The sequence below is a fragment of the Triturus cristatus genome, chromosome 7 (genome assembly GCF_964204655.1).
Source record: "Triturus cristatus chromosome 7, aTriCri1.1, whole genome shotgun sequence".
NCBI classification, from domain to species: Eukaryota; Metazoa; Chordata; class Amphibia; order Caudata; family Salamandridae; genus Triturus; species Triturus cristatus.
The window spans coordinates 659775725-659800570 of record NC_140590.1 but is presented as its reverse complement, the minus strand read 5'-3'; the positions used below and the strand labels follow the sequence as shown (position 1 = coordinate 659800570).

The window sequence follows — 24846 nt, the reverse complement described above, 5'->3', positions numbered from 1 at the left end:
CTGTGTCCCTCTCATCTTTCCGACAAGGAGAAGGTGTTTCTGTGGAAAGGGAGGTGTGGAACGCAATGCTCCTTGTGACCGTGCCAGCCTCTGAAGAAGTGATGTTCACGAAACGCGTCAGGCTGCGGACTCATGCTTTTAAAGGACTGGGAAATGAGGCTGTTCAACCAATAAAGGCTTTTACGGGGAAAAGCGGTCCGTGTCTGAGTGCTTCTCAAATTTTGGTCACCCCACGAGCCTGTATGTATATATATATATATATATATATATACACAAACACTGCTGCTCAATCATCACAATGCCGCGGACTCCCAATATTGCAAAAGCGGTGAATTTTAATGGCATGGCAACAACTCAATGCATTTTGAAGCCTTCGCTCCTTGTTCACGAGTAACTTTGTTGCAGTGATACACAGATTTAAATAAACATGTGCCATTTCATTATCAACATCGTAAACAGACTTAAGGTTTGCATCGAGTTCACTCGGTAAACATTTCATAATTCAGTTTCAATTGCACTGACATTTTATAAATGCTGACATAACAGCATTAAATATTGTGATTGGTTGACCGGTGCGAAATAAATATACACGTTTGACTGCAGTTATACGACTATCGGTATACAGATGTTCGTTGGCTATCACTCAGTGGATAAACTTTTGGACCAACTTTATTGTCCATTGTCAAGAACCACAGACAGAGAATCTGCTTGTGGTATGTGGGAAACACTTTAGTATACTGCCACATAGAGACCCGTATATTGACAGAAGACCCCGCTGTAGACAGTGATCATAACGGAAGAGATCAACATATCATAACCACCCTTATGGGCTCTTATGGATCCATTCATCACTAGTATTACCAAATACTCTTCTGTGTCTTTTAAAACCAACCGGACCTCATCAGTGATGTGCCCACATTAGTGCTGCCCCAATGGGCTTCACCACATAGTAATCAAATAGTCTGACTAGTCAGTTGGTCCAACAAATCAATAAACTTATAATTTGAGTAAGTACTGCCCAAGTGAGCATTACCGACTGTCGTAACTGATAAAAAACAGTCAAAGGGTTATAATTTGGGGTCCCATTTTGTCAGACAAATTGATTAATGGGTAAATAAAGTATTAATTCATACAACAAGAGTGCATAAAAAAACAGAAAAGGCAGTGGTGAGGTTAAAACATGGTGGTTAATTCAATTACTGGTGTTTAAAATATTAAAACATCTATTTCGTTAAGCAGTAACCTGACATAGTACTATTTTATGGACAGACTCATCCTAAGTGGACTGACAATCCTTCATCCCCATTATGACCTGTAGATGCCAGTGTATGGTACTGAATTATCAATTTTGATTCAAGGCGCCTTAAATCTTGAATCCTGTTGCCCCCTCGTTCTTGGGTCAAGATGGTATCTAGTACACAAAAAGATAGGAGACTACTGTTTTGGTTATGATGTATGTTGAAGTGCCTGGCAATGGGGTACTGTTTGTCGCTATTTTTAATGGCATGAAGATGTTCGAGAATACAATTCTTCGCTTTGTGGATCGTGCAGCCAATATAAAATTTGTCACATGGGCATCTAAGGGCATACACCACATGATCTGTGTTACAGGACACATGTTTACTGATTCTGTACGATATGTATTCAGATGACAGTTTTATTTCTTTGCAGTTTCTGCTGAATTTGCATGCTTTGCAACTGCTGCAGATATAGAATCCTTGTATACCTGTTGCCTTCACTGCTGGTGTAGTAAGGGCTCTACATATGGTGTCTTTCAAAGATTTGGCCTTTCTAAATATGACTTGAGGATATTCCTCTACACTACTGGCTAGATTCTTGTCTGTTTTAAGTACTTGCCAGAACTTCTCCAACCCCTTTCTTACTTGTCTGACTTGACCGTGAAATGTGGTGATGAACCTGATCCTTTGTTCTGACTCCTCACTTAATATATTTCTGGGTGTCAGCAACTCAGTTCTTGTCCGTTTTTCCACTTCTCGACTCGCTTTCTTAATCATGTGGCAGGTATACCCTCCCTGCAAAAACCTTTTCGGCATTTGGATTTCTTCAATTCTGAATCCCTCCTCACAGCTACAGTTCTGTTTTGCTCGAAGTAATTCACCCAGGGGGATACTCCGAATTAAACTCTCTGGGTGACAGCTCCGGGCAAGCAGTAGGCTGTTGCGCGCTGTCTCTTCACGATACAGGTAGCTGTTCAACTTATTCCCATTAACAGTTAGCAAAAGGTCTAAAAATGTGCTCTTATCTTTGGCAATTTGGCTTGTGAATTTAAGATTCAATATATTGTTATTCAGTGTATTAACAAAATGATTGGCCTTGTCGCATTGCTGTTCCAGTTACAAAAAATATCATTTATGCATCTGACCCACATTATGACCTTTTGAGTAAATAGATCTAGATTGTTCACCACCTGCTCCTCCCACCACCCAAGATAGAGACCTGCAAAGCTAGGAGCAAAGCAGGTCCCCATTGCTGTACCAAGTGTCTGCCTGTAAATGTTATTGTTGGATGTAAAAAAGTTCTGTGTAAGACATGTGTGCATCATATCGATAAGCATCTCCGTGTGAAACAGATATTATAACGATCTGTTTCTTAGAAAATAGCGGCATACTTTCAGTCCTAGGTCATGCTGGATATATATATATTTATTATGTGTATGTATTCAAAGTTCCTCAATACTACATATCCCTAAACGTTTCTGACTACTTCTCAACACTACTCTTCCCTAAACATAAAAATATTACTACCCATCAGCACTAGCCATTCTTGAATCCTAAATACCCCTTGCTTGCTTATATACTACCCACCCCTGAACCCTAAAGACTCCTTATTATCCCGTAGAATACTCATTCCTGAACCCTAAAAAAACCTTATCTACCCTATACACCACCCATTCAAGAACACTTAAACTCTTAACCACCCCAAAACTCAAGCTATCCCTAACCCCTTAGTATCCCAAAACATCATCCACCATACCCTACCCTCCCTTACACCCTCACATATGTTGTAAATTGAATGTACTGAAACTAATCTTGTCATTTTCCTTGTTGTAGTGTAAATGTGTTGTTTTGGTGGATGTGATGAGTTGTAGTGGCATGATATCATGAGTTGACCATGTGATTAACGGGGAAAGGAGTTGTAATCAATGATTAGAAATTTAGACAATAATTCCCGAATTTTGGCTCCCCAGATGACCCTCAGTTATGTGCAGGCCTGACAAGTAAATCGAAAACAGGTATTTGTAAAATCGTTTAGCGGTCAGAAATACAATTAAAAAGATTCAGAAATATGTCTTGGATAAGTGGACAGAATTATTGAAGCACTATTCTCTCCGAGGTGAGGGTCTCAGCCTCATACTGGGCACACCACGGAATTTTCAGCTGCTTGCTGTAGAGAAAAGTATTTTTCCAAGGTTTTTCAAAGAAGGTTTCAATATGAAAACGGAGGCTCAGACATATTTGAGAGAGTGGTCTCTTCACTGGGCAATACTATGCAGACTTGTGCTTAAATCAACAAGCCTTTAACTCAGAAGCTGTTTATCCTTCACAGAGAGTTCTTCTGTTTCCCTTTTACAGCTTGTTCTAAAGGCAGGAATATAAGGGCTCTATTTTAGGCAAGAGTTGTATTGTGGTCAAACGTTTTTATTATGCATCCGAGTCCTTTTGCATGGCAGAGAGAACACGAAAAGAAAGAAAAGTTTGTCTGAGTGTGGCTGTTTGCCAGAGTCTCACTATTTATGTTTTAAACTTCCATTTAAATAGGTCCAGCCCTTTCAACGGATTAGACAATTAGCAACTTTAGTTCAGGATTGAAATATGTATATGCTTGGCATTGGGTGCTATTTAAAATGCACATAAACCACAATGGTACTCCCCAAAGCCATACACTTCTGTCTTATATGTGGGTGGTATAAGTAAACATTACAGCCCATGTGTGCCAACTATTGTTCATGCCACTGTTTCATTTTCTGTGCTGTTTACCATGGTGTTACTGGAAAGATAAATAAGCCATTTGGGTGTAACCAATGCACAGTACATGTTTTAAGGGGAAAGTAAACCGGGGATGACACTGTTTAGAAGTGTCACAGCCAGAGAGCCCTAAAGATAGAAAAACAAGATAGGAAACAATGGGGGAACAGGACAAAAAAGATAATCTTTTTCACATGAGCTCCCTCCAGCTGAAGGCAAGGAGAACATACCCCATACCCAACCTCTTAGAGTTTTTCACCTCCTAGAGGGAAGATCCTTGATAGACAATCAGATTTAGATCGGTCGGATCCAGGTTTTGGTTCTACCAAGAAGTCCATTTCCTGTAATTAGATGGATCACCTCTACAGTCTAGAGTCTTCTCCTTCCTCCAGACCTTCATCCCCAACCCCATTGCCCCCCTTTGCATTAGCTAGCTGAGTTGTCTGAACTCTAAAATGAGTCTCAAACTGTTGTGGTGTCGTTTTCATCAGCAGACACTCAACAGTCAAAGTGCTCCCCTCTGTGTCACTCAAGTGCTGGTCCCTGATTAGTAGCCGTCTGCTAATGAATGCTACAGCTTGATCCTGTATTTCATTATTAAGCTGGGAAAGAATTGACCCTATTCTATACTCTGTCTGTACCACAGACTCCTTACTGAAGGCAGGTGACTTGACACTCTGCTGTCCAGAGCAATTTCTTTGACTATTTCTATGCAATCAACTTTGTGAAAGATGCAAGACAGTTCCTATCGCCCTGGACAATCATGTGATAGTATCCTGTGAGTCCCAAAGAGGCCATCTTGAGTCTGTATCCCTTCATATACCCCGTGCCATCAGCTCAGGAAGGAGAAATAATGTTTCTGCACAGCACCTCCGCACTGTATCAGCTCTCCATGTCTCCTGATAACTGATCATAGGGTGGGTGGGTGTGTTGGCTTGGCAGTTGGGGCTGGACTGTTCCCATTAGGCACAGGGTCAGACTGATTTGAATATGGCCATGTCTGAACTGGGGTGGCAGAGTGGGCTAAAGAACGGTGATGGATTAAACCCAGATCAGTTGACTGGGGGTGAGTGCTTGCAATGTTCAACACTCCGTCCATCATTTCCTTTGGTTTTGCTTTGTTCGCCATAAGTTGGCAGGGTATGCTCAGACGTGAGACCCTTGCTCACTTTGCCACTGGATTCAAGCAAGCCTGGCTGAAGACGGCTGAAGTGCCAGAAACCGGTCCTAGGAAGCTTGTTTCCGGTCCAGGGAAGACATGGCTTGGCAGTTCGGGCTGGACTGTTCCCATGAGGCACAGGGTCAGACTGATTTGCATATGGCCATGTCTGAACTGGGGTGGCAGAGTGGGCTAAAGAACGGTGGTGGATTAAACCCAGATCAGTTGACTGGGGGTGAGTGCTTGCAATGTTCAACACTCCGTCCATCATTTCCTTTGGTTTTGCTTTGTTCGCCATAAGTTGGCAGGGTATGCTCAGACGTGAGTCCCTTGCTCACTTTGCCACTGGATTCAAGCAAGCCTGGCTGAAGACGGCTGAAATGCCAGAAACCGGTCCTAGGAAGCTTGTTTCCGGTCCAGGGAAGACATGGCTTGGCAGTTCGGGCTGGATTGTTCCCATGAGGCACAGGGTCAGACTGATTTGCATATGGCCATGTCTGAACTGGGGTGGCAGAGTGGGCTAAAGAACGGTGGTGAATTAAACCCAGATCAGTTGACTGGGGGTGAGTGCTTGCAATGTTCAACACTCCGTCCATCATTTCCTTTGGTTTTGCTTTGTTCGCCAAAAGTTGGCAAGGTACGCTCAGACGTGAGTCCCTTGCTCACTTTGCCACTGGATTTAAGCAAGCCTGGCTAAAGACGGCTGAAATGCCAGAAACCGGTCCTAGGAAGCTTGTTTCCGGTCCAGGGAAGACATGGCTTGGCAGTTTGGGCTGGACTGTTCCCATGAGGCACTGGGTCAGACTGATTTGCATATGGCCATGTCTGAACTGGGGTGGCAGAGTGGGCTAAAGAACGGTGGTGGATTAAACCCAGATCAGTTGACTGGGGGTGAGTGCTTGCAATGTTCAACACTCCGTCCATCATTTCCTTTGGTTTTGCTTTGTTCACCATAAGTTGGCAGGGTATGCTCTGACGTGAGTCCCTTGCTCACTTTGCCACTGGATTCAAGCAAGCCTGGCTGAAGACGGCTGAAATTCCAGAAACCAGTCCTAGGAAGCTTGTTTCCGGTCCAGGAAAGACATGGCTTGGCAGTTCGGGCTGGACTGTTCCCATGAGGCACAGGGTCAGACTGATTTGCATATGGCCATGTCTGAACTGGGGTGGCAGAGTGGGCTAAAGAACGGTGGTGGATTAAACCCAGATCATTTGACTGGGGGTGAGTGCTTGCAATGTTCAACACTCCGTCTTTTGGTTTTGCTTTGTTCGCCATAAGTTGGCAGGGTATGCTCAACCGTGAGTCCCTTGCTCACTTTGCCACTGGATTCAAGCAAGCCTGGCTAAAGACGGCTGAAATGCCAGAAACCGGTCCTAGGAAGCTTGTTTCCGGTCCAGGGAAGACATGGCTTGGCAGTTCGGGCTGGACTGTTCCCATGAGGCACAGGGTCAGCCTGATTTGCATATGGCCATGTCTGAACTGGGGTGGCAGAGTGGGCTAAAGAACGGTGGTGGATTAAACCTAGATCAGTTGACTGGGGGTGAGCGCTTGCAATGTTCAACACTCCGTCCATCATTTCCTTTGGTTTTGCTTTGGCTTGGCATGTGGCATAATAGTTAATGAAGGTACTGTATCCAATTTGCGTTCAGATGTTTTCATCCTAGTTGTGAGCCCGGGGTGGAGATCATACCCCTGGGTAAACATGGGGAATTAAAGGTCCAGGATTTGCAGAGGTTCCAAACATTGATTGCTCCTAAAATTGTTATCTCACTCATTTGATATAAATATTCAGTAATATCCACAACCCCTTTCTTTATAAAGTAGCGCAGCTTCTGGCATCAACTTTAACAGCTAATCCAGCTGTAATTTCGTTTTGCAGGGAAAATGTCACATATTTGGCAATATCCCTGCCTTTAACAGGTTGCTCAAAGAATCGCCCTTTAATTACCTACCTGGAATTGATAAATACATAGCGGACCCTCTACTTCAACCAACTAATAGACAAGAGACAACCAACTCAAAATCAAGTGGAAAAAAATGAAAAGCTGTTCTGCACAGTGATCCATTCACATAAGACACTTGAAAGAGTGAACGCAACTTACCTTTATACTCATCTACACAATCCATTTCCCAATGAGGCATGGGCCAAGCTAACCTCAGAAAACCAAATTCTCACAACAGACACAGGCTAATAACCTTTATAGCTTTTTATTTTCAGCTTGGTATTTAGTAATGTTAACATGTATTTATTGGAGATTGTACATGGTTTTTAAGAAACTAAAACAATAATTACTACTACTACTACTGCTACTACCACAGGCAATTTATGGCCTTCCTACATCAACACAAAAAGGAAGCCATAACAATGATACCGCTACACAAATGAGAATAGCATAACATAGAAGGCAGACATTTAAAAGGTAAATACAATGGAATTTTCTGGCCCCTCAAGGAAGAGCGCAAATGAAATACACAAAGTATCACCAAGTGCGGCCTGACCTTGTCAGACTTAAGATATCTATGCCAACTAAGACCATGACCCATTGTGTTTCATATTTAAATGCATTTGTTTCCTGTGTTCATTCTGTATCATCCTTACTGTGTGTCTCTTTATGTACGCCAGCATGTCTGTAGCAGAGCTTAGACTCGGTCAGTAAAGTAAATGTCATCACTTTTAATACATAATAGGAATTCTATCTTAGTAAAAAAAACTTGCGCGCTGAGATTTTCTGCCAATAGACATGAGGCAGCAGCACACTTGTTCCAGTGTCCGCCTGTAATTACAGAAGCAATCGTAGGAAAAAGCATGGGAGGAGCACTGTGAACATAAACAACAGTCTGTATTTTAAAACATGAATTAATAGCATCAGTGTCCTCAAAAATATTGTTATTTAATATGCTTACCGATTTAACCCCTCCTATTTAACATCTATATGTGTCTTGCAGCAAAACGTCTCATAGTGAAGGGGCTCGGTTTTACATGCGTCTGATGACACGAGGCAGATTTTTGGGGTGGTGCATTCCTCAGAATATGCTACACAAAATTGTTCCATGTTGTTGGATTACTCATCACTCACATATTGGTGGATGTCAACAACCTTTGTGAAGCTCACTTCGTACAAGGCTTTTGACCACAACGGCATGTCCTATCTATGAGCGCAAATAATCGATCCTCCATCTGAAAGCTGCAAATTCTCTACACAACCCGAGTATCTAGATTTCATTCTCTCTTTGAATTCTCAAGCTGCCTAGGTGTCCAGCTCTTGTTACTTTCAATCAAAGACTGTGAGGAAGTGGGGTGTATTATATGGTGTGGCTGTGCGACCTCACTGTGTAATACACTTACCAACCCATTTTGTCTGTAAAGCCCTCAGCTCAACCCAGGGTAGCTGTGGCAATAAGCAGCAAGGCTTACCTAGAGGGACAAGTGTTATGTGAAGCATATATTCATCATCCCTAGGGAGTTGTTTCAGTGCTGTAATCAAATTTCTGTGGGTCTTTGAACAATGCATAGCAAACCATCTTGCAGGTTTTGCTTTATGGGGCCGCTGAGGGGCCAGTTGGCATTCCCTAATTGATCCATGTAGTGTGGCATAACCAGTAATAATTGCCTCTGGACTAACACCTTCATCCAGACACGTCAGGAACTTTGTCTTATTATCCAAAAATTATATTAGTTAGAAATGTTCCCTTGACAAATCTATCCCATCTCATTTGGACCCCCTTTTGTTTTTTCCTCTCATATTGTTTGGTCACTGGTTGGATGTTTAGGAGAGGCCAACCTACCAAGATAGGAAATTGACAAAATGTTATGATCACTATGTGCATTCCTGAAACAGTATAGTTGGAGAAGAGCCTCAGCAAATTAATTAGCTGCTGCTGTCCCTGACATGGAACGTGAGTAGGAGGCAAAGTACAAGAAATATTTTACCAGAAGCAAATTGAGCATTTCTCCATATGGTGTGCAGCAACAATGAGTTAAAGCCTTCCCATTCATGGCCACAATTCCACAAGAACTAAAACTAGGTGGACCACAATATCTAACGTTAAAGTCTCCCATTTATACAAGTTGCACCAATCTTCACTGCCAACTTACAAACCCGTCTACTTCCATGTTGAGGGATTTTATAATGTCAATGATGTTCTGATCGAAATTGCTATTTTGAAAAATTAATTTGAAGAAATTTCATAAAACTGCAGTCATATCACAATAATTGAAAATTCCAAGATCTCAAATATGACCAAGCAACAGTCTCCCGGAACAGCGTGGAGAATAGTGTAAGGAATCCACCCTTGGCTCTACCTGATCGTACACGCCCTGTGAGGAGAAAATATGAAATAAACTTACCTATGTATTGAGGGTCAGTACCCCAGGTTTCCTGGCAACAAATGATGTCAACATTTTGACAAGATCTAACCATTTAGGACTGTTTTCCTTAGAGCGCAGACCTGCTAAATTTCTGGAGGAGGGTGAACAAAGTGTAATGGTTGACGGTAAACCTCCTTGCACAAAGGTTGAAGTGCGTTTATTTTTACAAATTGAGGAATTAGTCAAGCAAGACTCATCAATTACTATTAGTCCATCACTGGTAACATGGATATTGTGTTTCCCATTGGGTCTGGTTGTAGGCATTGTATTTTATCTGCATAATTGTCCATCTAAGGACCCCGGCTACGATAACACAGCTAATCTTTTGGCGACTGGAATGGAAAATCGTGAAGGAAGATTACATTCAGTCATGAATAGATATGCTGCATTATCGCAGATATGCATCTTTTACAGTTATATAATAATCCTTATTTTAATTTTGTTTCTTATAGGGCATCAAGCCATCATCGTGCAACACCGAGAGTGCTCAGTCGCAGCCGCTGTGAAAGTAGATACAGCAAAACTACTGGGTAATATAAATGTTCAACATATTATTACCAAAATAATTCCATATTAATGTTTAATAGTTCCTAATATCACATTGGACCGTAACTACTTTATGGCTGATCCCAGAATGGATATAAGTTCAAAAAGTACGTTTATTGAAGCAAAGGAAAATATTAATACAGAAAATATAATAACAATAAAAAAGGAAAGATGTCATACAATAAAATCAGTCAATTATTGATGAACACAAAAGGTAACAATGTAAATCATCCAGCTGTGATATATGAGAGAGGATTAACAATGACTTGTAAAGAATCGGCGAACAAAAAAGAAATGCATTTTATGTTAGAATGTGCACTACAAAGTAAAACACAAATAAATCGTATAGTATCAATATGAGAGAATTCATGGAGGTTTAGTCACTTCTTGTTGAGAGGGGGTGAAGAACAGATAGTGTTGAGCACTTGCATCAATAAATATTGTAACAGGTGACCATAGGTTCAAACGTTTGGATGCCATATGTAATGGGTAAACAAAAGTAATGTCCAATCTATGATTGTAACAAACAGCATACCACCATGCTTGCTATGACAATTTAGTAAAGTCTTTCCAATTCTTTGTTATTTGCTGAAAGGCAACTGCCAACAGTAAATCTATTATTTTTGCATTGGAACTACAATCTGCGAACACTACACAGACGCTCTTTTTCGTATATAATAGGCTCCTACTTTCCCCTCTCATTCTTACTGCAAGATACTTCGACCTCTCGGATGTATGTTGGACTTGTTCCTCCCCACATGCTGACTTATATCATTTACTTTTCACATGTACATTTGTTCACAGTTTCTGGGAAAAGGTATGGTCTCAAATTAATTTGATTTTTGGTTCCTCTCACCCCCTTTCTGCCACACATATCTTTTTAGGTAGTTTATCTTCTATTTGGGCAGATTGTAGTTCCAGCCCAGAGTAGATATTAAACTACATCTAATGCTTCATTGCCGCTTTCTTCTACTTGACTGTGGGCCACAGGGCATATGCACTGCTTAATTGGGCATATTCGTGCCCCACACATTAATTCTGTCAGACATCTCTAGTGTTGCCCTGCTGGCGAAGGAAAATGCACTTTTGACAATACATGATTTCTGAATTGTAGTGTTTAAGGTAGGCTAAAACAGGCTGATGATCAGATGTGGCTAATGCTGCTGAAACTCCTGATAGTAACTTCAACCAGATCTGACATTTCTAGTTTATCAAACTTCCTGTTTCATGCATCCAATTTTCCATTTCATATACAGAAACAAACATAAGGTGAAACTGAAACTCTTCTACGTGACATTATTGAAGCTGTGATGAGATCTATGACTGAGTTGTCCCCATCGCCTCATTCCTCAAACGACAGTCTGGGTGCCAAATTTGCATCTGTGTGGACATACAGCAGCACAATTTGATCATCCAGAGATAGTGAATAGCTGACCCAAGCTGCCTTGCTAGGAGAAGTGGGGCCTGTGACAAGAATTGTTGGCCTTAAAGTTGGCCTGTACGTGACTACAACAAGATCTGCCCGTGTAGGGCAAACATGGCCACAGTACACCCACCCACCAGCTCCTCAATTTTTCTGACATTTGCCATGACAACCACTTCTGATCGCAAGACTGTCGGTGCCAGCTGTGACCTCACTGGACAAATGACTGAAGCGCTGGTGCTCAGTAGGAGCCTTACAGGAGTCACAGTTCCACACCCTCCCAGAAGCAGGAGAAGGGCTGTCCATTGACAAATTCAGGCAGCTGTCTGACCCCCGGAAATACCACGGAGCATCCTTATTCCTTGAGAAGGTCTGATGAGTCACCTTCTTGACCGCCGAAAGAAAGGCCAACTCCTCCCAGTAGCTGCAGCGCCACTCTGCACAAAACAGTACACATGAAAGGTTTCAAGTGTGTCCTGACAAGGGTCCCAGGGAACAGTCGGACCTTAAAAGGGAAAAACCACACTCCTCCTAACATCAGGAAAGAGAAAAAAAAATCAAACAAGAATCTAGACAAAGAAACCAGAAGAATATCAATCTCCTGAAAGCAAAAATCTTTAACAAAAATAAAAGCAAGGGGATGAAGAATGTAAGGAAAAGTAAGGAAACAAATGCATTGTGATGCAACTTCCTTCATGACTGTCTCACTTATAGATGATGAAACTGGAAGTTACATCATAGGAAAAAAGTCAAACCCCGTCTTAAATTGGGAATATTAGCTAATGTTCTATGGCCAATCCTCCATCTTGAGAAGGGCTGATTATAAGGCTTGCCTAAGCCTCTTTTCAGAAAGGCATTGAGTTCGTTTGGAGATTGAAGAAGTCCAGGTTTCATATCCTCCATTCTCTGCTGGATTCCAGGATGCTGCCTTTCATATCTGCCACTTCAGGTAACTTGTGGAACTCTCCTCTAGGTTACTGCAAGCACGGAAGGGACAGAGTGATCAGGGCAGCACGAACACTCTGTATTCTTTGAGTTTTGCAAGAACACATGGGTGAGGATCGCAGTTTTGTTTCTTGAACGCAGTCCTCCCATTGACGCGAGTCTTTGCAAAGATGTGGAACCCTCATGTGTAGTGAGAAAATGTCCCCATTGTTATGTTTTTCAGAAACAAACCAGTTTCCTGTAGAAATGTGTCACACGACAGCTACAAACAATCTCTGGATTTTCACAACATCTTAGACGTTCAGCACTGTGATGCCAGGTGTCAATGAAGAGGTCCTGCTTTCTTAAGTGCGGGTGGAAATATTCACATGACCATAGACCAGGGCTGCTGGGCACGCCTGATTCTTCCAGACTTGTCAGCAGTCTTCAAAACAGTAAACTTTTCAGTATTTTTTCAAGACTTTAAAAGACTTAGAGGAGAGGAACAAATGGAATTTGACGGATATTAATTGTTCTTGATCAATTCCTAATTATAGTGAGCATGGGGCTGGTTTTATCGCCACTTGGGAGGTCAATGTGTGGCTTCTTTGGTTTTTGCTTTTCTCTGCTACCTCTCTCCTGCTAAACTCCTGCAGTCAAGCATCTGGATATGTCACTGAATAGAAATTGCCCTCACTCATGTGGCACACTTCATCACACCTGCCTGGCAGCTAGCAAACCGCCTGTCTAATTGTATCTCTTCTCTCCATGACTTCTGACACCATTGACCCTCTCATACTGCTTACATCACCTGCCACATTGTGCATCTGTGACACAGTATTTGGTTATTCTCCTAGTTGTCCAACTGATCATACCCAGTCCCCTGCCGGCCCTTCTACCAGCCAACAACAAACCTCTAGACTCCATCCTTTGCCTTTTCGTCTTTTCACTATACTATACCATCTTAGGTCATATCATTTGCTCTTTAGGTTCCTGTGCTGGTTGTATACTTTTGACCCAGTTTTGGCCACTTCAAGCACCCAGCCTTCCCCTTTCATTTCCCCACCACCACAGTACACACTTTCCCTGGGTCCTCAACATTGGCATAACCTTTGGTTCTAAAACATACTTTTAATAATTCATTCCCTCACATGCCACGGCTGCTAGATTCCAAGTCCTAAACATCAAAAACATGTGTCCACTTCTTCAATTGTACAAAGTCTTCACCAATGCACTGGTCATGAGTAAAACGAATTACTGCAATAGACTTGTGGTTGGCCTACCCAGTATTCACTCCCCCTTGGCAAGGTAATCAACTTACCACCTGTATACCCTGTTTAACCTATCCTGGTAGAGACTCACTTTGCACTTCCGGCAGCATCAGGCAGAAAGAAACTACTCACCCCCCTCTCCAAATTCTTGTCTTTCATCCTTATTGGTTCTTTTTTTTAGGAGCTTCCTCACTGACATAGAGAGAGTAAAGATTTATTTTTCAACTACCAAGATATCTTTAAATGTTCCTCTTCATCATAGAGATCTCACCAGGATTAAATGCTAATTGTGAAGTAAACTTTCCTAAAGAACTCTGCACATTTCATAAAGCTCAAGAATTCAAATATTGTGATTGGTTTGCGTGCAAGCACTATTCAATGTTCCTGTTTTGGACCACTTAGTAGCTGGTGCATATTTCTCCAAGTCAATGAGCAATCCTTCCTCTCGGCATGGATGATACATTTCAGCTCCCCTTGCAATGAAAGGCTGTGCCCTGTTTCAGCTCTAACACATGTTAAAGTCTAACTCTGGAGTTTAAACGATAACCAATAATAGGGACTGCCCCCGCCCATACAGTGGTCACACATCTGAGCACATACAACACAACACACATAAAAGGCATCATCCCTCCCCGCCAATAAAGAGCAGCACCAGCATAATAACAGTCCCTGCTTCAACCCCGAATAAACGACAATTGGCTCAACATCTCTCATGCAGCATCAGTCCACATCCCTGGAAAGTCTTCATTCTGGCATTCCTTATACTGTATTACACATTAAAGAGCAAAATGCACAACATTAAATATCCGTAAAACCTAGTCTGGTGCCCGAAGTAACATAACACAGGCATCAGGATGGTGGGCAGCACCAGCAATATCCATTTTGAAACATAATACTTTTCAACATCAAGAAAATTGAACCCTGGGGGCGATGTGCTCTTGTGCACACCAAAACTAATGATATTAATGACATGTAAATTGCACAGTGTATTTGAACAAAGATCTTCGCACGATCCATAAAGCTCAAATGTGCTGGAGCACGGCATTCATGCACCCCATGCACCAAAACAATGAATAACCAACAGTGCATGCAGCACAAGCGGATGGGTCCTAAAAGCAAATAGTGTTGTAGAACATTAACTTACATTGTCTCAAGTAATGTGCCCATAACATGGACGGCTGAAAGCAAAGGCCCTTTGAAAGATCGAGCAACCAGTTACGGCGATTCCCAGGTCAAACAGGATTACTTTAGAAGCAATCCCAGAGTCATTGGATGATCATCCAACTACTCTAGAAGTCATTTTCACATCATCAGACATCATCAAGCTCTTGAAGTCATCAGCAGAGTTTAGAAACTTGAGCTCGATGACTTGTGGATGACTTGAAAATGAGCATCTGATGACTTCACAAGGTGTGACTATTCCTGATGACTTCAGGAGGATTTAAGAATGAGTATGCGATGACTTCACAAGGTGTGACTATTCCTGATGACTTCGGGAAGACTTAAGAATGAGTATGCGATGACTTCACAAGGTGTGACTATTCCTGATGACTTCAGGAGGATTTAAGAATGAGTATGTGATTACTTCATAAGATCCAATTGTGCTTGATGATTTGAAAATAAACATCCAAATCTCCACAAGCATCATTTCTTCTTAACATGATGAAATTTCTCCTTATGTTTTGAGAATGATTATACTTCTAGTGCAAGAGGTAAACACCCATTACAACTAATCTTTTACCACTACTACCATCACCCCGCATACCATCACAATGCAACTACCATTACTCGGCAATGCCATTACAACGCATGGCATTACAATGCATATGCATTTACCACACATGCTTTTACAACGAAATTTGTTGTAAATGCATGAATGGTAGAAGCATATGTGATTTATATGTAAGTATAAGGTATGTATAGGGTTTGGGTTTTGGAGTGTAGGGTTATATGATTTGGGGTTCAGGGGTAATTTTAGGGTTAAGGCGTTTGGGGTGCTGGGGTATTTATAGGGTTCAGGGTGGGTTTAGGTTTTGGGGTGTCTGGGTATTTTTAGGGTTCAGGGTGGGTTTAGATTTTGGGGTGCAGGGGTATTTTTAGGGTTCAGGGTGGGTTTAGGTTTTGGGATGCAGGTTTATTTTTAGTGGTCAGGAGTAATTTTCGGGTTAAGGGCATGTTTGGGTTTTGGGATGCTGGGGCATTTTTGGGGTTCAGGGTGGGTTTAGGTTTTGGGGTGCAGGGGTATTTTTAGGGTTCAGGGTCATTTTAGGTTTTGGGGTGCAGGTTTATTTTTAGTGGTCAGGAGTAATTTTCGGGTTAAGGGCATGTTTGGGTTTTGGGATGCTGGGGCATTTTTAGGGTTCAGGGTGGGTTTAGTTTTTGGGGTGCTGGGGTATTTTTAAGTGGCATGGTGGGTTAGGGTTTTGGGGTGTAGGGGAATTTTTAGGGTTCAGGGTGTGTTTGGGTTTAGAGGTGCTGGGGGATTTTTAGGGTTCAGGGTGGCTTAAGGTTTGGGGTGTAGTAGAAAATTTAGGGATCAGGGTGTGTTTTGTTTTTGGGGTGCTCATGGTAATTTTAGTGTACAGGGTTCAGTTTAGGTTTTGGGGTGCTAGGGTAGGTTAAGGGTTCAGGGTGGGTTTGGGGGTGTAGGGGTATTGTTAGTGGTCAGGGTGTGTTTTAGGGTTCAGGGTGGATTTGGGGTGCCAAGGGTAATTTAAGATTTTAGTGGGCATGGGTATTGGGGTGGTATGGGTAATTTAACAATGTTAGGGGTGTTTAGTTATTGGGATAAAAAAGGCCTTTTTTTGTTTTTAGTTTTTAAAAAAAAATAATTAAAATAAAATATATATATGCATATCATATTAAAAAATATATATATATTTACCATAAACACTTTTACAAACTTTATGCATTCACCGTGCATGCCTTTGCGTTGTCATGGCATGCGTGGTAAAGGCATATGGTCGACCTCGGAGATGGGTATCTGGTTCGAGCCTCGGCAGGGAGGCTGAAAATACTGTGATCCTGGGCATATCACTTAATCTCCCGGAGCCTAACAAAAAAAGAATGTGTCCGTCTGTATTGTGCCTTAATGTAGAATAAAGTATCTGTTTTTTCCATAAGAGTAGCACTGGGTTGGACAATCACATTATTGCATGGCTGGGTGTAGTGCTGAGTGCTGAACCTGTGTGCCACCAAACTTACCTCCATGAGAAGCCTGTGACTGCTCACCATTGCTACCACCGAGAAGCTAGTGTTGAAAAGGTTGTAGTTTGCCCATTTTTGCAGAGTCATAGTAGAATGGGCCCTGGGACAATAGAGTAAAATGACTCCAGCCTACACACAGCCGTGGCCCATAGCCCCTAACTGCTCCATTGCCCATGAATGGGGTTTAACAATCAGATCACATGCCTAATTAAAAATCAATAACATCTTTTCAAAGTCGGCCTCCTTGCCATTAAAACATATTTTGTTGCTTCCCATCTGGCATCTTCACTGAAACCCTCTTGGACCTTTTTAAGGTAAACCAATCTTTGCTGGATGCTAGTGTTTTCCCAATACCCTTGTGTACATTAACTCCAATTTGAAGTTGTCATAAAATCATACTACAGTAATGCATAATAATTCTGAAGATATTAACAAATCATCCAGTGGTTGTAGACAGTAACCATGAGGTTGTCCTGAAATCATCCGGTAGTATTTCAAACTCATCCTGCACTTGTCAGTTAGTATTCCTTGAGAAGTACAAGATCATCACGCATTTTTAATTGAAGTAATCAGGACACCATCCTGGAGTAATTCACACTCATCCTGCAGTTGTCAATTAGTATTCTTGGAGTTGTAAAGGATCATCACGCATTTTTAATTGAAGTAATCAGGACACCATCCTGGAGTAGTTTTTGTGATTACAGTAAGAGTCATCTCATTTAAATATTTAGCCCTGTGGGCAGACTTCAGGATGGCTTGGGATGACTTCCCCAGATAATTACAGGAATAGCCTGGCTGAAGTCATCGGATGACGCTAGAATGAGTCCAGGATGATCTTCCTTTTTGACTTGGGTTGTATGGTACACAGCCATTTAACGTAATCGTCATTATATAATACGCTGAATTGCAGTAGTGAAAGGGTCAAATAATATGAGGAGAAATCCAAAAATCGAAAATAAGAAGCATTGGCAAAGCCACTAGGTCTTGTATTACAATCACATGGAAAAATGTTTTCAGTGGAACAATTATTTTGCGCTGATGCTGTCACCCAGCAAAATGCCTACATTTCTGATTAAACCTGAATATACAGATGGAAAATTCTATTTAACATTGGGTTCAGAAGTTGTTGACTTTCGAGTCAGTCTCTGTATCAAGTGTTTGCAATGGCTTAAAGATTAAGTCAGGAAATGTGAGTTGAAGTTTAGATGGGGCAGTAAATGTGTATTTGTTTGTTACAAAGCACATGCAAGAAGTAGGTTTGTACACTTTTCTAAAACTAAACTTTTCCTCCCAGGTACCCACCCAGCAAAACGCTGGCACTTCCTATAAATCTACTCAAGTAGACCACTGATAGTAAAGCACAATTGTCCCTGGAGCTATTTACTGTAGAATCTTTTGTTTTTGCGAAGCCTCATTGGCCTAGTGTATGATGACACAAAAAGAAACCCTTGGGTCTAGGCATCCCAGCACGAGGAGGTGTCCATTGATGAAGCATGCCACACTCCACAGGAGGTTGAACTCCACTAAATGAGGCTCTGGCTGAAATATCTCGGAATGCATTACTGTATACTTTGAAATGCATTAGACTGGATGAGTGTCTTGGAGAGTTGCAGCAGAAAACTGGTTACTCATTCATTATTACTGAGTGATCAAAGCAAATCTGAACATACGCGGGAGATCACTGAGCAATGGTGCAAAGATGGATAAAGCACCTAGGTTTCTGCGCAATGGCGCAAATCTATGCATGCGTTATGAATTAATGAGTAAGGGTTTAAATCTGAAGATGAATAAAGGATTACTGCCTGTGTCAACCTGAACATGCACTACAGAATAAAAATGATGGTGCAAATTTGAAGATGCATGAGGTTTCAGTGATGGTGCAAATGTGAATATGCTCGAAGATATAGTGAGCAATGATGCAAATCTGAACACAAACTAAGGACTACTGAGTGGGTTAATATGAACATACCCTATGGCTTACTGCGTGTTGTTACAAACCTTAGCATTCACTACAAGGTACTAAGTAACCATATAACTCTCTGCATGCATTAAGGATTGCTGAGCGGTGGTGTAAATCCCAAAATAGAATAAGGATGAATGAGTGGAAAATGTCAGCATGCACGAAGAATTATGGACAGATAACAAACCAATCTCCAAATATCCAAAACATTTTGCAACGTGACGTGCTTCTATAATGCCAATGTTAACATGTATGACTCCATATGTGTTGTCCCCTTCCCTATTAATTCATGTATATTCAAGTCTCTTCATAATCAAAAGCCAAACCTACTGGCTTTATCATTGCTTTGTTGGTCTTGTCTTCGTGTTCCCTTTCGGAGGTGCTTTCTCACTCTTTCTCAGTTGTTCGAATTGTCAGTGGTGAATAGAGTGAAATACACTTACTAGACCCGCACCTTCCCTCTGTCGTCAGACTCTGATAAGATCTCATTGAGCTGTGCGTCATGGTCCCACAGTCCAGATAATATAAATTAGAGTAGTGTACCCACCACCAGGTGGCGCACCATTCACGTGTAATACCTACACGGAACGTCTTGACTATTGGCCAAACCATATACATAAACAAGCAATGGCAATGCCAATCGGTCTCGCATTAGGATCTTAAATGTATTTAGCTATGCAGCACATTAGCGTGGGTGCTGAATCACTTTCGCACTGGAAGTCAGGGTAAGTGCATATCAATAAGGAAAGCGCTTTTTGAGAATAACAGATTTTTTGGTGGGGGGGTTTCTTGGGTACTCCTCGGACTCTGCCCACACCTGGCAGTTTACCCCATCTGTGCCTTTGCAAAGGAAAGAGTACAGTAGGTTACACCACCCGATGACCAGCTTTAGAGACACACTGTGCAGAAATACGGGTCACTGACAACCTACACGGGGATCACTGGCAGCCTCTAAGATAGGCCGTTGGGTCCTGCTGCAGCAATGTTTATATTACTTATGTTCTGTCCATAATAAGCTAGCTTGGTGGGTTGTGGGCTTGTGTCAGAGAAGTGCAATGACCTGCAAGGCGCCTTCCGCTCACAGCGAGATAGATCTGTGGGTGGCAATCTGTTTGCACCTTACAACTCCCAGGCATTGCTTACTGTATGAAAGAAAGCACAGTGGGTTCAGCTCCTGTTGCAAGGCCCCGTTTGTACTCTGCAGGTTCCAGGTTCCATCTGCAGTAGGTCAGACTCCTGCCACAGGAATCTGCTTGCAATCTGAATTATTAGTTTATATATTGTGAATTTCATTTATCTGTTTATAACCTGTTGGCTCCAGGTGTCATTTACAGTAGAACAGCTCAGTGGGTCAAGATACGGCTGCAGAAATTTGTTTCTGCCGCTGGCAAGCTTGACTTGCATTCAGATAGCCCAATGACCTGAACTTCTGCTGTAGAGATTAGTTTGTAATAAGCAGGGACCTCGTTTTGCTCCCGGAGCGATGGGGGGCTGGGCACTGGAGAGGTGGGGGTGCCATGGCATCCATCCCAAGCCTGCTGGTGACAGTGGCAGCGTTGGATTGTGGTGAAAGTCACATTTACAGAAATTACAGGAGAGGCAGCCTCTGTAGTGAGACGGAGTGTATTTTGGAACATGGAGTAGTACTTTAAGCATACAGCTGCCATCAAGAGTTCAGGTAGCTCAGTGGGCTGAGCACCAGCTGTGCAGGTTGGTCACACGTTTCAGTCTAGTAACTTCAGGTCACCGGTTTGAGTCCTTTAAAGGCTGAGTGGCCTTCAGTTATCCTGAAAGCAGAGTAACATCGGGAGAATTGCTTCTGTATTATTTTGTGGTCCAGTAACGCCATATAAACGGCAGATTTACCCTTCTGACTTTCTTTACTGAGACGACCCTGGGCTCCGGGTGCAACTCAGCAGCAGCACGTGTGTCCGCTGCTCTGGCTGGGGGCATGCAGGGCATCCCCATGCTGCGGCGAGGCCTTGTCCGCTCTCCAGAACCACACACTGCCTGTTCCCAAATGTCAGTGAGTATTGACAAAGCCATCACACAGTTCTTGGGAAGGACTCCCCAGACAGACCGGAGGACAAACTTCAAAAGCCATGGGGTGATGCTGCCCTTACATGTGAGATGCAGTGTATGCCTACATGAGCACTCACTTCACCACGCATTTCTTACATATGCGATGAGCTGGCTTCTGAAGAGATCTGCTTGAGGGCTGCGTAGTGGAGCCCTGCGGTTATCAGAGATACACCACAGGCGTTGTCCCCTCTTGAGGTCTGCCAATCACTGCTGTGCTTGACCACACCCCCACAGGCTCACAACACTCCTCCTGCCAACAAACTGAGCAGACTCAGTCTGCACTCACTCTGCTGTGACGTCAGGGTTACTTGCAAGTTCTCGCAAGTAAATCACCGCGAAACCTATCAAGTAGGCGGCCGGTGACAGCAGTCCATGGCTCATTTACCATGACGGGGATTAGAATCTTGTGCATAGCTGCCAAGGTTTCAGATTGCTTATGTGTGACATTTTCATAATGTCATTGAAATTATGAGTGACATTCAAGGACTATGAGTGATACTTTCTCACGTGCAAAATCATGTAATGAAGATGCGGGACACTTATAAATATCAGGAATGACACCCATTTGAGTAATGAAAACCTCTAAAAGGATCTTAAAATTACTACGAAGCACAATAAATGAAAGGGCACTCGCAGGAGACAGACTGCAGTTCTTAGTAACAGAGGGCAGGCAGGCACTGCAGCTGCTCAGAAGATGGTATTGATATAATCATTCATGACCACAGATACCCTTTACAGGAGTAAATATCATTCCACCGGGGCTTGCAAACTTAAGGAACAATAACACATATGCAACGTGTGTATTTATTATTTTACGGAGTTTTATATAGTGCGAACTTGACCAAAGGGTATCGGGTATCAGAGTGCTTTACACGAGCCCCTGTTGCATTACATGAGGACACATTTGTTTTTGTTGGGCACAGGGAGATTAAGTGATTTGTCCAGAATCACAGTATGTTGCACGTCCTTGCTGAGACTCGAACCCGGTTCCCCAGACTCGAGGCCGACCGCCCAAGCTGTTAGGCCAACATGACTTTCGGGTCCTGCACTGCCCTACATTGCAGATCGTACGATAAAACCAGGCCCTCGATCGCACTGCGAGGCAGGCGCTGGACACACGCTTGCGTCCTGTAGTAGCTTAGTGAAGTAGTAAGGGTTGAGAATGCCTACCAGAAATTGAAAATAAGCATTTGCCCCATGTTGTGTGGCCAGCTGCTGGTTCTGCTGCAGTGGGCAGTAAGAGCAGAATCCCCAACCCGAGATGTTTCCCACACAGGAGCGGCTGCCATACCAACAACCATACACCAACAACCTCCACTGAGCACTATAGAAGCATCGCAGGCTCAACAAACAGACCCTTCTTAAAGTACCAGAAATGCGCCTGTGCTTCAGTGCCCAGATCCACTTTAATGCAAAATACAGCATGCACTCAAACAGACCTACCACTGAACACTACATTTTAACACGCGCGCCAACACCCCCCCCCCCCGTCAAAGTGGTTGACATACCTCCAATCTCACACACAGACTCTCCTGCCAACACCAGAAATAACGCTAAACTGCAACGCCAATATCTTCCTTCAATGCCAAAAATCAAAGTGTTCTTCAGCAGCCGCCTGTTGGTCATCAGATGTGCACCTGCGCAGCAAGAAGAAGAAATGCACCTGTGCTCAAACCATCTGTTATCTTCCTTTGTATACAAAAACCCTCTTTGCTGCCCAGATCCTCCTAAAACACGTGAAAAGACCGGCGCTCTAACAGACTCTATCCACCTGGAAGCCCCTGCTCAAGAAGCGCTTGTTTTGGCGCTATATATGTGCACTTACAGGGTACCAGCGAGCCCCTGCTGGGGGCTGAGATACATCACATAAACGCAAGTCTGCTCCAGAGCCGCTGGCTCCTGGGAACGAGGATTCTGCGGTGAGAACCACTTACCTGAAGGAGCAGAAATGGAGACACCCACCAAGGGACCATCATGCTCGGATCCACTGCCACAGTCCCGGTCCGAGGGGTGGAGAGGTTATTTAATGCATGTCACTGGTCCGGAGCCCATAGCGCGGCACCACTGCTCCTAGGTCTGCAAGGTCACCCTGAAAGACTCCTGTCCCAGACGCTGAAGGTTTAATCCACAATTTGTCTTGTGCCATTTTTTACATGTCTTCTGTGGTGAAGTTCCCGCCAGTGCGGCGGTCTCAGCAGCAGAGGATGTGCTGAATAGAGAACAAAAAAAGGGGCGGGTGCGATAGAGAGAGCAAAGTGTGTGGTTTAAAATTGAGGGAGAAGTGGGAGGAAAAAAGCAAAATAAGGAAAAAGACAATAAGGAAGAAAGTCAAAGCGGCCATTATGAGTGTGTGGACGGTGCTCCCTTCGCTTAAAGGACAGCGTCGCCCGGCACTCACGTTCACAACTGACTAGCGTCTGCTAGTGCCTGAGCGCACATGCGAGAGAAACAAGCAGTGCATGCACTGCAACGAAATAGAAGTGCTAATTCACCCACCAATCCCACAACAAACAAGCATTTAAAATGCAATAGGACTCGTATTTACGCGAGTCCTATTGCATTTTAAACAGAAGTGCGAGCGTTATAAAGGCATAAACGGGAGGGGTCGGGGGTGCTGCTGGACTGAGAAGTCACAGACTGCGGGAGGGAGACAGGGAAACTAAAGGGTTTTAAAAGTAAAGGGGCCGATAGCTGTGGAAGGACAATAATGACGACATGGCCGTCAGGAGGCGGGATTAAGTTTACAAAAAACAATCAGAATGCAGCATTTACGATTGTGGCCAATCACAAAGATAGGCGGAAAGTGGGCGGAGCTTCCCCGCTATACTGTATAGAGCATCTCTCGACGAGACGGCGCATGCGCTGCCTAGGTGAGACCTAAAAAGACAGCAACACTGGGACCTGGTTTTTTCATTGTTCCCAGTGAAAGAAAACATAATATGTCTCCAGGGATCAGAGGTGTAACATGGGGCCCCTCATCCCCCGTAGTGCGTTGGGTCCCTAAGGTTCTCCATCCTGGAGTGGGTCCTTTACCCACCTATGGAGAGCCAGTGTGACTGGGCACTTAATGAACATGCTGGCCCTGCCGGATGGACTAGACGGAGAACTGGAAACAACAAAATTGAAACTTTATTTATTGTTTAAATGTATTTTTTCTTATCAAAACAGTACGCATATGCTACACACAGTCAGTGACTGGAAATGCAATAATTTCTGCCTTACCTTAATTCTAGTAAGCAATTCTATTATATGATTTCATGCAGGGCTGTCTTTCCCCTCATACTCTTCTTCCCTCTGTCCCGATAATTGTGTACAACTCCCAATCCGAACCCCCCCCCCCCCCCCCCCGCTCCCAATCCTCGTTGGAGTACCACACCGGACGCTACGGAATTCTCTGTGCTGCTGGTCACATTTTTAGGTCTCGCCTAGGCAGGGTACATGCGCTGCTATAGGAGGGCCTTTAGCCATCGGTCTTCACTTTTCAAGCACTGCACTCGTGCTTGTGGCTGCATCCACCTTGCGGGAGCGAGCAGCGGCGCACCACAAGCACGAGTGCAGTGCTTGAAAAGTTAAGACTGCTCTCCCAAGCGCACGCGCGCACCACTCGCGCTTGCCGTTTTCTTTATTTCATTCATGACCAGCCAACTGTGTAATCTTTTTTCATATTTGTGCACCTTCCCTTGTTTCGCGATTTATCTACTGTGATCTTCATTTTTAAATACTGTTTATCGTCACAGGAAGCTTCACTTGCAGTCCCTTTCTTAACTCACTTTACACTCACTTGCTTTAACTGTAGAACTTCTTTTTACACTTTAATATCTATTACAAAATGGCGCCCATTGTTTCACCGCACTTCACTGCCCAGTGACAGTCCCTTTCTCACTGTTTACTTTACATGAGCTTTTACCACGCCACACTCCG

General features: G+C 43.2%; 1 protein-coding gene across 1 annotated transcript in view; it reads left to right on the top strand.

Moving 5' to 3' along the window:
* Window positions 1-24846, top strand: part of LOC146810311 (cilia- and flagella-associated protein 337-like) — a 1036625-nt gene that overhangs the window by 798456 nt on the left and 213323 nt on the right. The window contains exon 15 of the mRNA XM_085614420.1: window positions 9965-10042. Within this exon, the coding sequence (XP_085470546.1) occupies window positions 9965-10042 (78 nt within the window). The remainder of the gene's footprint in view (window positions 1-9964; window positions 10043-24846) is intronic.